The 18,399-nt window shown below is 33.8% G+C and overlaps 2 protein-coding genes across 2 annotated transcripts; both read right to left on the bottom strand.

Annotated features, from left to right (window-relative positions):
* Positions 1-5,208: 5,208 nt before the first annotated feature.
* On the bottom strand, positions 5,209-7,611 carry LOC126695432 (uncharacterized). The gene is made up of 4 exons (XM_050392189.1): positions 7,599-7,611; positions 6,299-7,457; positions 5,437-5,808; positions 5,209-5,254 (listed from the first exon to the last, which is right to left on the bottom strand). Exons 1-4 carry the CDS (start codon positions 7,609-7,611, stop codon positions 5,209-5,211), a joined length of 1,590 nt encoding a protein of 529 aa, XP_050248146.1.
* Positions 7,612-15,124: 7,513 nt separating this feature from the next.
* Positions 15,125-16,930, bottom strand: LOC126712586 (HMG1/2-like protein). Its single transcript, XM_050411968.1, has 8 exons — positions 16,739-16,930; positions 16,589-16,643; positions 16,306-16,419; positions 15,987-16,044; positions 15,840-15,884; positions 15,678-15,758; positions 15,483-15,581; positions 15,125-15,390 (listed from the first exon to the last, which is right to left on the bottom strand). Exons 2-8 carry the CDS (start codon positions 16,633-16,635, stop codon positions 15,373-15,375), a joined length of 462 nt encoding a protein of 153 aa, XP_050267925.1. The 5' UTR covers positions 16,636-16,643; positions 16,739-16,930; the 3' UTR covers positions 15,125-15,372.
* Between the last annotated feature and the right edge of the window lie 1,469 nt (positions 16,931-18,399).

The raw sequence follows: 18,399 nt of genomic DNA, 5'->3' as shown, positions 1-18,399 counted from the left end.
CAGTACTTCAGTACTTGGGTACTATCAAAGAATAACTATTCCAATCTTGGGACAGCTCATACTTGTTTCGTATGGTAGATTCAACCACCGATGAGGACCTAACCGTCAGAAAAGTCATTACTTGAACAATCAAATTGAGCCAAAATTTTAATGTACTTTAATATTGTCTTCGTTTTTTTCTTTTTTCTTGAATAATATACTTGAGTTAGAAAGACTTCCATTGAACCACATTTTGGTAGCCTATAATGGATGATGAACTTGATGCATTATCTAACAACCATACATGAAAGTTAGTTACCTTGCCTCCCAGAAAGTTTGTTGTTGGATGTAAGTGGGTTTTCAAGATTAATACTCGATTTGATAACATTATTTACTTATACAAGACTTTACTTATGGCTAAAGCATAATTGTTAGTGTTGCACAATACGCATGCAATATGTATCATATGATACATATCAAATTGATTGAAAAAAGTATTATATTGTAGATACATATTGACTATGCACATGAATTGTACGATACATGAATTGTACGATACCTAAAGTAAAGGGTTTCGTTGGGTTATTAGCGAGTTATCCAACTTGAGTTATGAGGATGCGAATACAAATGATTTTATTTTCTTTTCTTTTTCGGATAAGAATAAGGAATAATAAAAAGTACTTAACTCATATTTAATTGATTTGATTATTTTATGGATCCATTTGACATTACTAATTAAAAATTTCAAATTCGATCCATAGAAATAATTTCGAGTTTTCTTGAGCCGTATGAGGAGAAAACCTATTATACGCTTCTAGGGGGGGTATTATTCATCTACATCTATCCCAATGGGTGGTTTATCAAATCGTTGCAATTGATGCTCGATGCCGAAGAGAACTAAGAGCTCTTCGGAAAGTGGGCTTTTATGATCCGCTAAAGAATCAAACCTATTTAAATGTTCCTGCTATTCTATATTTCCTTGAAAGGGGCGCTCAACCTATGGGAACTGTTCATGATATTTCGAAGAATGCGGGAGTTTTTATGTAACTTTGCCTTAATCAACAAATTAAATTCAATTAATGAATAGAACAAAAGAGGGGGGGGGCGGTAGTATATAAAAGGTTATACAAAGTTATATAAGCCCCTCTTTTGTTCTATTCATACCTATTTATTATTACTACCAAAAAATGTCTACTACTAAAAAATGTTGTCTTCTATAACGACAAAATTTTATTTTTATTTTGGTGATAGAAATTTATTTAATTTAAGACAGATGAAAAAAGATCAAATGAATAACCGAGGTAGTTGGATTTCTAAATCCAAAATATTTACATTATTGCTAATTCAATACTAGTTGGTTTTTAGTTGAAACTTTCACTTTTTTATGTTATGAACAAATAAATAAATAAAACAAATGGGATTTAAGATTTCTTTTTTTTTTTTTTTTTTTTACTTATATGGATTAAGTAAACCCAAGCATTGCGATACTTTGCTACGAATATTGATTCTTACGCTTACATCCTTTTGTATCCATGTTTATTATCCATATATAGTTAGTGCCAATTCAATACAAGTCATTAGTTTTTTCTTTATTTGTATAATTTATATTTTATTATATTAATTCAATATATTTTTTTTTAATTTATGGTTCTCCACATTGTGTTCTTTTCTTAAGATTTACATTCGTATTGACAACAGTGTATCAAACAAATATAATCTGATCATGAATAAATGTATCTATTTCCCTCTGTTCCATCTATGGACTTGGTTTTTTTATTTTACTTTATTTAAACGATGGATTTGTCGGATTTGCTGGGATACGAGAAGCCTTTATTTATTTATTTTATTGAAAAAAAAAATGGATAAGGTAATAATGGATAAGATAAGATACGAACTAAATCCGTGGTAGTACATCAATTTTGACTTAATCCATATTCTTATCTTAATCTAGATTCTTATTTTAGAAGTCAGTGCATTTTCATCAAATATGTTCATTATTTTTTTTATGTTCAGAATCAATTAGCAATATTTTTGCTATTTTACTATTTTAATTTCGGTGTGTAATTAAATCTAATTTTTTATTCCGATTGGATCTACACATTTTTGGGGGGGGGGGGGTGGTTGCTAACTCAACGGTAGAGTACTCGGCTTTTAAGTGCGACTGACAATTTTTACACATTTGTATGAAGTAACGTCTTCGTCGATACTATCTCTAGAGCTTATAAGACCGTGACTGATCCTCAAAGGAATGAATGGAAAAAGCAGCATGTCGTATCAATATGGAATTCTGAGAATATTTTATTCTTAGCGGATCGGTTCAAAACTTTGTTTAAATTCTTGACGAAAAAAAATAAAATGAAATTTTGGGTTAAGTGAATAAATGGATAGAGCCCTATGGCTCCAATTATAGGTAAACAAAAAAAAAAAAAAAAAAAAAAAAAAAAGAAACGAGCTTCTGTTCTTAATTTGAACGATTACCCGATCTAATTAAACGTTAAAAATAGATTAGTCCTTGATGCGGGAAATGCTTTTCCCATAAGTGGATCATCGATTTATTTTTAAATCCTAATTATTAGTAGCTATTCTCCATTAGAGTGTGGGGGTAAATGTGTAAAAAAAGCAGTCTATTGATAAAGATAAAAATCCCTTTTTTCCAAAATCAAAAGAGCGATTGGGTTGAACAAATAAAGGATTTCTAACCATCTTGTTATCCTCGAATGAACATAAACCAATTAAATTAGATGGAAAATGAGAGGCTAAAGAGTCTGTCGATCAATCTTATCTGGTTCCGGGGTATATATATATATATAAGATGCCAATGATTTTACAAGATGATGTAAATGGTGATAATACTGACTATCATTTTTTTTTAATCGATAGTTACAATGGAAGAGGAGGATTTGAATCTTGAAAGTCTTTGTGATAAACACCGAAAGATGCTAGTTAAGTTACAAAACTTTTAGCTTGACTAGCTTGGATTGTGGACATCAAAGTGTTAGGCAAGATGATTAATAAGACTAATAAGAAATTATTATGTTTTATCACTTTTGAGTTTGACCAATTTGAAAGTGGATGTTATAAATATGTTTTAATTTGATTTATTTGTTTAGCTTTGTTAAATATTATTACATAAGTAATGATTAAAAGTAGTCATTACTTGAATATTTCTAAATTTATAATAAATCTACCTTTCATATATGTATATCTATAATTTTTTTATAAATTTTATAAAGTATTTGTGTATCTTAAGAGATACTATTCGAAAATAATAATTAAAAATCAATTCATAATGCAACTAGCATTTTGACAACTATGGTAAAACCCAAGGATACGATATCGATAATGATGATACTTTAGGGCCTGTTGCTAGTTTCTCTTGCTTGCATTCACTTCTTGTTGTCATTACTTCTCAGAACTTGTCTCTCTTTCAAATGGATGTAAAAAAAAGTCTTCCTCAAAGACGATTTGAGCAAGAAGTTTATATGCAAACTCCTAAACAACCTCATCCTTCAAATAAGGTCGGTTGTCTCTTTCGGGCTCTATATGAACTTAAGTGGGCTTGCCTATTAGGTTCTAGATTGTCAAATTTTATGATATTTGTAATATGTATCGAGTCTGTAATAGTTACACATTGTCTAAGATCAATGTGTCAAGATGCAACTCAAAGAAACCCTTTAATTATTCAAGAGTTCGACTACCTTTCAATCAATCAAACCTAATATTCAATTGATTTAGAATCATTACTCGATCGATTGAAAGAGGATTTTTCGATTGATATTTGAATGAAGCTTGATTGATTGAAAATCATGAAGAACAGACTCTTAGATGTTTTAATTAAAGTGGGCTGCCTAGGTTTTCGTACCCTAACTGCACAACATATAAAAGGCACGTTATTAAGAGACTTCATAGAGCTTTGGAAAGGTCATCATCATGCACCCTATAGAGAGAGAATCTAAAGTTTGATGGACTTGTGAGTTTAGAAAGCGAAAGGGACTCTCTACGAGAGTGTCGCTGCCTTTTGGTAATCAAGTGTTAATTTAATCCACGGAACCAACCAACCTAAGGCGTCTAGTGATATTCAAACCTTCAAGGATGGTCCTTGTAGTTAGTCATAACTCATAAAGGTTTAGTCGTGAACACATATGAGGCATTACAAAGGGATTCACGTACAACAAGTTCAAAATTTTTGAATCTGATGTGGGTCGCAGTAGTAAGTTGTACAACTGGATAGTGTCAAAGGTGAAAGGGTTTTGAACTATAATTGTAACTCTCTCTTCCTGTAATGAATTCCCCTTTGGAGTCCTTCTCCATTGGTTGTTTACTTTGTCACCAAACCTATGTGTTCCTATTGTATATCGCTTTACTTTTCAGATTTGGCATGTACTATGGTGATTAACGTATCGAAACTGTGATCACATAATTGGTTATAACCAAAACTTAATCATTAAACGTGCTATATAATTAACAAAGGGCGTCTAAATATGCAGGTTCATTGTTGAACTTGGTTTGCCAAATTCAGCACCATGGTCTCTCGTCTTGGTTACACTATCAACTCATATGACTCAGCCATGTTTCTCTCGTCTTGGCACCATCCTCCTGCATTTTGCACGTTGATAACGTGTTCATTCCCGAAGATGACCTTACTAGTATTTCTATACTAATTTGCTATCCCTATACTCTAGTATCATTGTATTATTGCACCATTAGTCCTAGGTTAATTGGTATATATATATTCCTATAATTCTAGCGTGCAATTCAGTAGCATATTGTTGGTTTTAGTATTGGGAGTATTTCTTTTTTTTTTTTTTGCTGCTCACTTTGCCTTCGTAGAAATACTTATGAGTAATGTTACAGATACAATAATTTTTATAATAGTTGAGTTAACAAGTTTTTGTTGATTCTTATTTAAATCTACTGATATAATTATTTTACTACCAATTAAATTTTTTCAATTCGTAATTGTCAAAAAAATTGTGCCTCTCTAAACTTATTGTTATTTCATAGTTAAGTCACAATAATTTTAGTATCCAAAAAAAAAAAAAAATCACTCAATACACAGCCAACTTGGCTCTTGCATGGCCTCGGTTGATTTGAAATTGTTCTGAAATGCCAAGATGTGCCATAAGAAGCCATACATGAGTGAGGAGCTCCCCGCCTTCCTTGAGCTGTTGAGCATGATAATATCCCCTGCAGTGACTAGCAGCGTAACCTAGGATCTCAATCCACACGTCACAAACTCCCAAACAAGCTCCCAATTTTTCTCTTCACCCATTTCCTGCAATTGTTTTGCAAGTTTATTTGCATTAAAGTGCACAGATTTTCTCCTGTCTCCTTTTACCTTAATCGGTTCAACATCAGTATTCACTTTAAGCAACATTTTGCAAAATTCCACTTTATTTTTTTATAGACCTTTTTCCTGGAAAAAAATGCTTGGCCTTCTCACAAGTGTCTTGAAACCTGATCATCCCAATCCCAATTGGCAACAGGAAAGGACACATGACTAATAGATACAACATGTAGTCTGACAGGTTCTTGCTCCCTTTACACCTTAAATTTTTGGCAGCCAATTTTTTACCACCATTTGAGTGATAGCAGATATCTGTAGCAATGTGCCAGATAAGAATGCTATGGTCGAACTCTACCTCGGTGGTCCAATTGAATGAGGAAGAACGTTCATATTCTTCAAAAACAAGATTGCCTCTAGCACTACATAAAGATGAGGTGTCCTTTGCTGTCTTTGCGCTTTTGGCGTCCTTTGACTTCTTCAGAAAATGCTGGAAGATAAAATCTTTCAATTCGGTAGAGATTTTGCTACGGGATTTATACCAGCTTTTCCCAAATATAGAAAATAGGTGAATGTCTCACAATCTTTTGAAAAAGTTCAGGTTTATCATCCAAACAAGGCATGCGCTTATCTTTAAGGGAAAAGCTTAGCAAATTGTACTGAGGCATGGAATTTGACCACCTCTTCTTGTTAGAAGGTAGAAGAAAATACACTACTTCAGAAACAACGTATTGAACGCAAGAAATCAATTGAGAAACCTTAGATTGAAAACAAGTCATTAAAGGAGAAACCTTAGATTGATAACAAGAGAATAAAGGAGAAACAATAGGTTCAAAACAAGAGATTGATCGAGAAATAATTATTCGTTGAAAACAAGACATTAAAGGAGAAACCTTAGATTGAAAACAAGACAATAAAGAAGAAACCTTTGGTTCAAAACAAGAGACTAAAGGAGAAACAATAAGTTCAAAACAAGAGATTGATTGAGAAGTAATTATATGTTGAAAAAAACTTTTTATTTGAGAAAACTGAGACCCATCCTCACTCAACCATAGCTGTGTCCAATCGGAGGAAAGTAGCAAAATGACAGCATAGAATTCTAGAATAATAGCTCCCACAAGTAATATGTAAGTAATGATGAGATCATCCCACGGGTGATTGTGCTTCTCAATAATTAGGAAGAGCACAAACACTATAATAGTGCAAGTCGAAGTGATGAAGCGGAAAATGCATCCCCAAATAGTGTACATTATAGGTGCCTTGGTATAAAAAACCTCATATGCAAATCCAAGTTCGATTTCAACTACCTCAAAAGCAGTTTTCGAAATGAGATTCTGGTTCTGGAAGTAGTACCGGCTTTTATCTCGGTCATGGAAGCTAAGAATAAGATCTACAAAGAGCCGCCTAAAAGTGTTGAAGAAGCCGTACGCATCAGGCAATATCCGTTTACTAGTGTTCCCATTGTTATTGCCACTGCCAGCAGCATCGGGCTGGTCAGCAGCATCAATCACTTCAATAGCCAACACACTAAACCCCTCGGCTTTTTTCAAACAGAATTCCTCCATGAATTTGGCATAATTGGGGCCAGGATCAGGAGGATTGAGCAATGAATCAAGAAACTGCTCACGATTTGCAGACCTCAGGGATAATGTCCTTTCGATGTACTTTATTCCCCCAGCAAAAAGCATGGGAATGGTCAGGAATGAGAGCCAAGTTCGACTCCAGGCCGTGACAGTGATATAAATTGCCACGATCATTTGGACAGCAAGTCCAAGCAAATGCCTTATCCACAACTCATTGTCTGCTAAAGCATAAGCAGTAATTGTGTCTGGTCCGCCAAGGTGCAACAGCAGAAATGGTGCCCAAAATGCACTGAGCTCATCATTGATAGGATTAGTAGTATTGCTAATGCTATCAATATCACAAGTGCAGGAAGGTCTTTGGTTATTGGAGAGGACACCTAGTGCAACAGTTGCCACCCAGTCTGCAGTTAGATATGCAGACCAGAGAGACAATCTGAGCAAAGTGCTTGGATTATACTTTCTTCGACTGCCTAGAACGATTTGAGATATTTGCAAGGTGAGGCTGATCAGGACCAATATTCGTAGCTCCCAAAGGTCCCATGGTTTCCTTTCCTTTTCTGGGAACACCTCGACGAGCCTCCTCTTCTCCACAAAAAGCCAAGCGCTCAATACTGAAAGCAAAAGAACAAACCTTTAACACTTAAATTAGACATAACTGCTACAGTGTCAAGAAACAGAAGTTCCTTTATATTAACAGGAAGTTATGAATGAATTTTTGCGGTTTAAGGTTCTTTATATTGTTGGTGACTTACTTGTAAGAAGCATTCTTAGTTCAGCTTCTGAGATCTCTGAACTACATTTCTTAGTGATAGAATGCTGGCGTGGAGTAAGAAATAGGCCCTATAGTGCTAACTTTGAAGTGTGAAACGTTTGAAACGCTGAGTGGCTGACGGCAAAGGGAAATAAAAGAATGAAGAATTAAAAAAAATGTTAACAAATGTTTTAAGGGCAATAGTTTAGAGACTATTTTCAAAAATATTTTATGAAAAATGATAAAACAATTTATTTTTGTTGTCATGAAAATAATGTTAAAACTTTCTTAATATAGTTTATTAACAATCACCCTAAAGACACTCATTAACGTGACTCTAAAAATAAAAAGGAAAATTCCATTACAGTCCGTATATGAGTTCCCTCAATAACATTCAAACACCTAATCACATTAAATTTAATAAAGTCAATATGAAAAACCTAATTTACTACACACCTAAGACATGGAACCTAAAAGAAAGACTTGCAGCCTGGTTGCTACCCACTACTGACCAGAAATTTAATTTGACCCAACCTCCTACCAATTTGATTTGTTCTCATTAACGTTCACGATGTCTCATATGGTACTAGTCACATTTTTAAGTTCTCAAAGTTTTCTTTGTTATATTCCTTTTTTTTTTCCAAAACACGTGAGGTTGTTTAAATTTAAAAGTTGACTTATTTTTTAAGACAACTTATGTAAATAAAGACTCATTTGTTTGTTTTGCTTATAAAAAAAAGACCCATTTGTTTTTAATTTATAACTATTCTTCCAGCAAAATTATAAAAGTCAAAACTATACTTTTATTATAAAAAAATAAAAAATAAAAAATCAATAAATTTAAGCTAACCTAAAACTGCATTATGTTTTCTTTGTTATTCAATCAATTATCTAATTATATGTATTTTTCTATGAAAGAAAAGGGAGCTTAAGAGTGTGATTATTGTACCTACCCACTTAAACCTTGTCATGCATAGCGTGAGATTGCCCAAGCAATAGTAGGGCTTGCCACTACTTGAAACCACAACTCCTGGACTCGCAATGTAAAAGGTCACAAAGATTTCCTACCACTAAGTTACGCTCTTGGGTGGTTTAATCACATCTATATAATATCTAAAAACTGAAACGTAGCATTTATTGTTACTACACTTCTGCATGGGTGGCTTGATGCATTTGGAGGCCTTAGGCGAAAACTAAATTGAGCCCTTTTATATATTTAAATGTGAATTTTTTTTAAAAATTAAATGTTACTTAACCTCTATTATGTTGTTTTAGATGCAAAAATACTAATTAACCACATAGAATTTTTTTTTTATGAAAGTCTATAGACACAAAAAATTTGACAAAACTTTCCACACTTGTTGATATAGTAGATTGATAGTAGTAAGTAAAAATATGATGTTAGTGACGGACCTAGATGAAAACTAATAAAAGTTTGTCAACTCAACTATTGTGAAATTTTTTGTGTATTGCTTTTTCTTTTTTTAAGTGCTACATTCATAATATTTTCACAACAAATCTTAGGTGTTAAGTTGGTACTGGTTCTAATTGAAATCCACCACTAAAATTGCTTTTTTTTTTTTTTTCCCACCAATAACAATCAGTAATAACCTGCCACTTAGGATTTATCGTAAAAAATGTTGTGGACATAATATTTCTCTTTCTCTCTCTTTTTCTTGTTTTCCATTTGATAAAAATATATTATTTTATTTATTAGCTAATATTTGGGCTTAATAAATACTATTATAATGAAAGAAATAACTCTATTAGTTAAAATTTTGGGGCCTTTTTCTACTTGGGGGCTTTAGGCAACCACCTCATTTGCCTATACTATAGCGTTGGCCTTGCACTTTTGTTGATCCATATTAGCGGTCATGTTTTTATTTTCTTTCCATCCTTTTTAATATAAGAAATGCTACATCTACAATATTTTCACAACAAATCATAGTAGTAAGTCAGTATTAGCTTTAATTTGAACCCACAGTTGAAATTACTCCTTTTCCCACCAATAATGTCAATAACAACTTGCCACGTAGAATTTATTGTGAAAGTATTGCAAAAATATTGTGGACATAACATTTATCTTTTAGTGTGTGTATGTATATAGACACACACAATAATACATCTCAAAACTAATTATAACTTGTCAATCATGATAGGACTATCACTTTTTACTACCATGACTTTACACATTATTGAACCTAAATGTAAGTAATAGTAGAAAATACATGTAATACAAAGAGTTTGAGTAGAGATACCATTTATTTATTTTTAGTTTATACTCACCCAAAAGAGAAGAAAAAAAAAAAAAAAAAAAAAAAAAAGCATTATCCCACCACTACATTCATATTCATATGCTAATTAAGTATTCAAGGTCAAGTTGAAAGGTTCAATTCTAATCCCACTTAAAAAAAAAAAAAAAAAAAACTAACTACCTATCTCAAAAAAAAAAAAAATATATATATATATATATATATAGTATTTTGCACCCCACATTTCTGCAAACTTGCTATTAGGTTTAAAAGCCATTTAAGTATGTTGTCTCCTCAAAAAAAAAAAAAAAAAAAAAAAAAAAAAAAAAAAAACCCATTTATGTTGTAACAAGCAAGAAGCCCCAAAAGTCATCTTGGATGCTTGTAAGGCTAATTGCATTGTTGTTGACTCTTCTACTTGATTAATAAAGTTTCCAAATTATCATTAAAAAAAATTTTAAAGAAAAAAAATGTTGCAAGTTAGCTATTAAGAATCTAGTTGGCAATTATAGCATGGTTGTCGGTCATTATAACAAGGGTCATGTTAATATGTGCCTTTATGACATTTGTTAATACACTATTTTAGAAAAGAAAAAAAATTATACCACTTTCATGCAAGGTTTTGAATTATGTTATGTTCCGGTGGATAATCCAGTGTCCCTTGTTCCGTTCCGTCCTAAATTCTAGCGAGTACCAGCATGATCCAGCGTACCAGGCCGAAATGTGAATACATGAAAATTTTCAGACCTTGAGAGTGAAATCTTGGGGAAGAAAGGAGGTGGGAGAAAAAAAATAAAAGAAAGGAAACTATGAAGGTCAAGGCATTGGTCGGCCTTGCCCCAAGCCAAGGGCCCACCTGTACTCATACACTATTGAACCATTTTTTTTTTTTTTTGAGAAGTTACACTATTGAACCATATTAATGGGCTTCCTTTGTTGCCAAGATTAATTGCAGCTAGAGATCCATAACCAAAATAAACACGCCGAAAAAGCATAAAAGAAAATGGAAATGCAGCTAGAAATATTGCCATACATAAAGCGGCACCTAATTTTCTCTGTGAATTGATGATCCCTTGGTTGAGGTGGTGCAACAGAAAAAACCAGCTATACTGCATTAATTGCATTCTACCAATCTCGATAGTCTTAAGTCAATCAAGCATTTCATTGTTCTTTTCCTCCAGCGATCTAAACATGGTCATAGGGATGAAACAAAATTAGAACACAGCTGGTGCTACCATGGTGTTACTTCATTGCATTTAATCAATTTCACTGACCCGCATCCCCTCAGCAAACCAGTGTGCAAACAATGAAGCGGTTCCTGGAAGCACAATATATGGTTTGGCTGGGATAAGGAGAAAAAGGAAGAGAAAGAAGAGAAAAATCAATGGATGTGGAAGCAGTTGTTTCCATAGTGATACGGAAACTCACAGACCTGCTCATTCAAGAATCAATCATCTTCAACAAGGCTATAAATGAGGTAGAGCTAGTCAGAATAAGTGTCAGACAAATGCAGAACTTCCTAATAGATGCTGAAGATGAAAAAGAACTTGACAAATGTGTTAAGGAGTGTGTGGATGATATTCTTACTGTTGTTTATAAAGTGGAGGATGCCATTGAAGCATTTGTCCTGCAGAGAATGTATGCAAGGGGAATGGGCTTCGCTTGGAGGTACTTTTTCGTACCCAAGAATTTGAAGGCTGACCGAGACCTTCGCAATAAGATAGAGAAGATCAAGAACATGATAGAGGAGCTTGACAAAAGCAGGGCGGAAACGTTGAAGAAATCAAACCAGGTGAAGCCTCTCAGGATTCCGCAATTAACTTCCCACAGATCAAGCTATCAAGATGAAGGGCTAACAATGAATCAGCAAAACAATAATTCTAGCTATCCTGTGGACGAAGAAACAGAGGTCATAGGGTTCAGAGAGTACATAAGAAAAGCTGGTGGTCATGCTAACTGACCGGGTTTACCAAGGGCTTCGCGTCATTTCACTTAAAGGCGACCATGGCTCTGGAAATTAATGTGTTCCCGTGGTTTTACATAGTTTTTGTCTGATTAGTTTTTGTCTGATTCGTTTCATCAACAATGTTCTCAAAGTGTGTTTAGACGAGCTTAGTTTTTTATTGATTCTTATTCCCATTGGTTTTTATTGTACAATTTTACCTCTCTCTATATATATATATGAAACTAGCGGTGGAAATTAATAAGTTCTGATTTTAACCTAAAATAAATAGACCTGAATCATATAATAATTCTTCGTTAACTTTCTTTTGGAATAGTACATGGAGTTCTACAATCTATGGTGCAACATTAACTACAAATGTTTAAAATTGACAACAACGTAAATTATCTTTAAATGATGACAATTCATAAGCGTTCACACCACGCAATGCAACATCTTTGACTTTGAATCACAAAGTATTGAAATTTATAAATTGTAATCTGAATATAATCTTTGGCAAAAGCAAAATCCCATAAAAAAAATAGGAACAAATGATATGAACCATTGTGGCGTCAGTAAAAACCAAACACCCAAATTCGAGCAGTCAACTCGTAAAAAAATTGCAGAAGTCAACAAGTTATCCTTAAAATGGTCTGCTTTATAACAGCTAATCCACGCAATGTGAATAATTCGCATTAAAAAATAAACATAGGACAACATTAGGCTAATAACTAAAGGCTTTACTGAAACACATCAATTACATGGTTCAAATAAAAAAAAAAAAAAAAAACACATCAATTACAAGAAAACCTTGGCCCTAGTAAGTAGCAACAGAGACGAAAAGGAAAAGTTTAACAAATGTCAACAGATCTCCAAGAGATATCGTAGAAGCGCTTACAACACAAACCACCAGTGACATGCCTATGCCCTTGCACATTAAATTACCATTTTTGTCGTTCATTTTCATAGCCCATTGCACGTTATAAGATTGGAATTCAAGGTAGCCACCCAATTACATAGCCCAATGTACAAATTAGTATACGTGTGGATAAAATTAATTTCTCTCGCTTTTTTTTTTTTTTTTTTCCATGACCTCTTGCACTAATCATGAAACATGAACAATGCATTTAAACTTAAAAGAGTTTAACTCACACATAAACAGTAACTTTCTTATTTTTTTTAATTATTTTCAATTTTCAGCGAATTAAACGATATCTAAAAAGTCCCCTAGTCAGAGAAAGATAGACTCATGTATGTACGTGCAGCCAAGCAATTCTTTGTGAGGTAAGAATAGTTCGTAGAGTTGATAAAACCACCTCAACAAGTAGGCACTAATGACCAGTGTGACCAGAATCATCACACAATCCAAATACAGAATCATAACAAACACCATAAAGGCAATAAACCCACATGTTTGGGTGCGTATATATGAAAGATCAACACACCAGAACCAATGGTATATCAGACTCCACTCCCATGGCTACGATATTACCAGTCTTGAACTAATCTTAGCAGGAAGATAAAAGCAAAACCCTGCAAACAATTATGAACCTCATTAAACATTCAAACGGTATTGACCAAAATGGCATCCACTGATCAATCTCAAAGCCGACTAAGGCCATATGACATGAGTCATGATCAACTCTATCAGAAATTCTTTGAATTCAGTATTCAACTCAAAAGCTTGTACCAAACTCAAAAACCTGAATGAACACCTAATATCCCCCTCCAAACCAAGCATGATCAAAACTAAATCCTTCCAACACAAAGGTATCACTCTAAATATTTCAAAACTACAATAAAATTTCAAACAAACAACATAAAGCAAGCCATACTTCTACCTAATATGAATTAAGCAGCACCTTAATAATGCGCCTAATTCCTATTTCCAAATGCAAATGCCAAATGACACATTTGAGCAAAAAAGCAAAAGAATTAAATATTGAAACGCAAGCAATACCTTGAAAAATAAACATAAAAAAACAATTACAGAAAATCAGATCCAAATTGACGAGAGAAATAATAAACCACTGACTCAAAGGCTAGGACAAACAATTTCAAACAAAACGCAATGAGCACAAATACCAAGGTAAACCAGATTTATGCCAACATAAAACTAACAACCAATAAAATCCAGTGTCAATGGGGGGATTGCAGCAACAGAGGACGTAGTATGCTAATTAAATTAGATTTTCTTGCAATTCTAGGTATCAAATCCAGAAATGCAACTGTACAGAAAATATTAACAATGCAAAAAATGGGAACAAGTTAAAACAGAACCCCACTCAAAATCTATAAGTGGGTAGCGGAAAACCATTTAATTTTTTGGAAAGTCAATGCCACTTTAAACCAAAAAAGCTATTTTCACTTGACTTTTATAAACATCTGTCCACAATTGATTCTTCACAAACAAATTCTATAGTTGCAATGTGACAGTAACTTTACAGATCAAGGTTAGTGATATGGTTGTGAAGAAAACAAAACTCAATGGTGTAAACTCACCACCATATCTGCAAAACATCAAAAATAAATGCCCTGCCATCAAACTACACCAGAGTGGTACATGCCCACATCACCTTACAATGCTATGATAACAGTTAAAACCAACTTCTTGACAACAAATCAGTCTATCATTTACGATAACAAGCCATGTTGAGTTATCTGTACAACTTTTACCCAAAATTGGAAGGTATAAATCACCTCCTAGACAGTTGAAAGAAACAAGAGAACTAAAGTAAGAATAAAAATTCTCCTAACAAAGAAAACCCAACCATAATCAGAATAACAGGCCATTACCAGTATCGGAACACACATGAAATACATCCAACACATTGATTTCAAATCACACTGCCAAGAAATTAAAAACAGAATACGAGCAAGTACAAATTATCAAACCCAACTGCAAGGACTAGTAAAACAAATGCATTAAACCAAGATTTAAACTGAATCAGAGTCAACTCTATGGATCCTTGTGAACTTATCAGGGTCACAAGGAACCTATCAACACAAAGTCAATCAAGCAGCATCTTAAACATCAAGCCTAAACTGTAAGCATTCCTCTCATGATATCCATTTATTCAGAAAAACTAGCACAGTAACAACCAGATCCAAGTCATTGCTGACAACTCATGCAAACCACTGGATGTTACATTTTCACCCAACAATAAAAGCATTTCTTAAAAACCATAAAACATAAACAAACAAGAAAATATACCAAAAGAAAATGTCTAAATGATTACATGATCATGGTAGCCAGAGGGAAACAAAACCTTAATAAAATAAAAAGAAATAAAACGCATTAACATAAAATGCTAAATCAAGGGGACAGGGTGCTGAAGCTCTACAATAGACAATACCCCTTCACTAAATCATTAGAATTCATTTGAAAAGTACAAATAGAGGTCAACTTCCCATCTATAACTATCCATTTCCTGAAAGGGCAAAACAAATGACAAGGGAGCAGGGATATATTTTCTTGGAAAGGGGAACAAAAGTTTAGACATAAAATGATCAAACCATTAGTATGGGATGATCAAACATTCCGACAGCCTAAATGACTATCCTATCATTCAAGCCATTCTCTACTCGTCATCATCCTCCTGCAAACAACAATTTCAAAGAATAATCAACAAAAAAAATCCAAAAACCAAAAAATTATTACAACAATCAAGACTAAAGAATTCAATCAAACCTCTTCACTGCCATCTTCATCCCCTTCATCATCATCATTGACCTCGGACATTGACTTCTCGGACTCTACTTCATCCTCAGCTGCATTCGCACCTTCAGCCTGTTCAAACAGACAAACAACCAAACAAATCACTCATACAGTACACAAACTCACAAAAGAATAACGAAAATAAAATAAACTTTTTAAAGCAATTACCTGCTTCTTGTTATAGGCTTTCATGTTTTTCTCATAATCAACCTTCCTTTTCTCTGCCTTTGCAACATAAGGCGCTTTTTCCTGAAATTATTTATATTTCTTGAGTATACAACATTTATAGGCTAAAACTAATTAACAAATTTCACATCTTGAAGTACTTACGGCTTCGGACATGGACTTCCATTTTGCACCAGCAGCTTTACCAACCTGATTATTTTAAGAAAAAGAACATATTTCAAGCTGATGAAAACCACAGAATTTACTAAACTACCACCAGCGAAAAAGGCAGATGAATATAATCGAGCTTACAGCAGAAACTGATTTGTTTTCAGGGTGGTCCTTGTTGAACTGTTTCCTGAATTCTTCCCTGTAATCATGAAAATAAAAATAAAAATTAATTAAAAAAAAATTAGGAATTATAGCTTTGTAGCAAACTGCTTAAGCTATTTTGCAAAAGGTCAAAGTTAGTTTTGTTTATGAAGAGTTCTACATGTGATTTTGACTTTTTACGAGAATTAAAAAACAAATAAATTTCTATGTAGACCTTTTTTTTTCTCTTTTCTTTTACCTCGAGAAAACTAGTTTCCGGAAAATGAAAGCGAAAGCGAAGGGTAAGAAAAATAGTTACATGAAAACGAAGAAAGCACTAGCAGGCCTCTTAGGCTTGTTAGGGTCCTTCGCGGCCTTTCCCTTCCTTCCTGCTGGTGCTTTGGTTGAAGCACCGCCTTTCTTCACCGAAAGCCTACAACAACACACACAAATCCACACCAAAATTAACAACACAAATAACATATATAAAAAAACAGAGAGCAATTTTGGTCAATTTTTAGATCTAAGATCTGAGAAAACATGATCGAAGAGTTTTTATCGCATATTAGGGCTTAAAATTAGAGAGAAAAAGGAAAACTCACTTGGATTCAGCTTTCTTCGGCTCAGACCTCGACTTTGCTCCTTTCATGGCGAATCCTGCAAAATTAAGATCGGATCAGTTAGAACCGCTGCGGAAATCGAACGAAGCACGCGAAAACTCGTCGAAAATCGATCGGAAAAGGTGGACTCACCGGGGGGGTTTGGTGAACTAGGGTTAGGGTTAGGGTTCGGGAGAAAAGTTTTTTTTCAACGCGTAGAGAGAGAGAAGGACAGAGAGAAGTGAGAATGATGGTGAGGTCTTTGTTGAGGTTGAGGAGGGACTATAGAGAAATCCCGAAAGGCGGAGATATTAAGTTGAGGGGTTAAATTGAAATTCAATTGCGCACGAAATGAAATTTGGGGGTTTAGGCGGGATTTGAAAATTTAATGCCACGTCATCGATCCGTGCCCTTCTATTCTATTGGCTTTGGATTGGATTTCCCCTGCGTTAATCTTAAGCGTATTGTCCTCCCCTCGTTTGTGTTTTCCTTTGTGTTTCTTTCTTTCTCATTCCGGTCGGGTCAGCGATGCCTCAATTGGATTCGGGTCTTGTAACCCAGTTGGCCCAATTAATATTTTCTTTATGACTCAAAAGCCCAAACATTGCTTGGTCAGGATTAGGTGCATGAAGATGAGATATTTTTTATGACAATGAAGTGACACATTTGAAACTTTATTTCATTTTTATTTGGAAAATTTTAATATCTACTTTTCAATTTTTTGTCGTCTATATGTATGTCTTGGTCTAATGAAAATTTTTATAGAAAACATTTCATTGGTTTAAATACACTTGATTGGTGGAAAAAAAAACATCGGCTACATGTTCATTTAAAACAATTCTACAATTATATAAAATCAGACTTTTGCCTCATCCACTGAATGTAAGGCAACAAATGGTTGCATAACATATGGAGGTGTCCAGACTTTTCATTTGACCATAAGAGCACTAACTTTTTTTGTTCCTTTATTACAATAATAGTTACTTCAAACAAAAGCAAAACGAATAGGTCAAAATCGCAGTTAAGGTTGCATTTGGATATATATATATATATATATATATATATATATATATATTCAACTTATTTTACTATTTAACTTATTACTATTTATGAACCCTATTGAATTTTTTGATATTATTTATGGGTCTTATTGTATTATTTCAACTAACTTTTACATTTCCTTACAGTAAAAAGTTTTCAATTTTAGCAAAATAAGCAAATCCCAAACAGACCTTAAAAGAAGAATAATTATCATAATAGGGTTCAACAAACTCACATTTCCACACTTCTACTTGACACAATTGTCCCTAATTCTTGTTCAATATAAGAGCATGTAAAGAATTAAAGATATCGGTAGCTAATGTTGGTGGTCTAATTAGAGGCGATAGAGGAGCATGGATTAGTGGCTTCTCCAGAAACATTGGCCTTTACTAACTCCATGGCAGCCAAACGCTAGGACAAAAAATATCTCATGTGCCAGACGTATGAGACCTATATCTTACTAACATGTGAGTCTTTACTAACTCCATGGCAAGTGAATTTTAGGATAGAAAACATCTCATGTGTCGGACGTATTAGATCTATGTCGATCTATATCTCACTGCCATGTGAGTCCCGTGGGACCCACATGTTAGTGAGACATAAATCTCATACGTCCTGTGCATAAAAGATTTTCCACTCTAAGGCCTCCGTGTTGGGCTCAACCTTGCTAGGTGCCTCAACATTTAAAAGTTACTCATCAAAATAGACACTAATTCTGTTATCAATATCATCACATCACATTGTTTTATAACTGACTTTGCTCACCCTTTTAG

The sequence above is a fragment of the Quercus robur genome, chromosome 2, assembly GCF_932294415.1.
Source record: "Quercus robur chromosome 2, dhQueRobu3.1, whole genome shotgun sequence".
Classification (NCBI taxonomy): Eukaryota; Viridiplantae; Streptophyta; class Magnoliopsida; order Fagales; family Fagaceae; genus Quercus; species Quercus robur.
The sequence above is the reverse complement of the archived record's forward strand: the minus strand, read 5'-3'. Positions and strand labels throughout refer to the sequence as shown.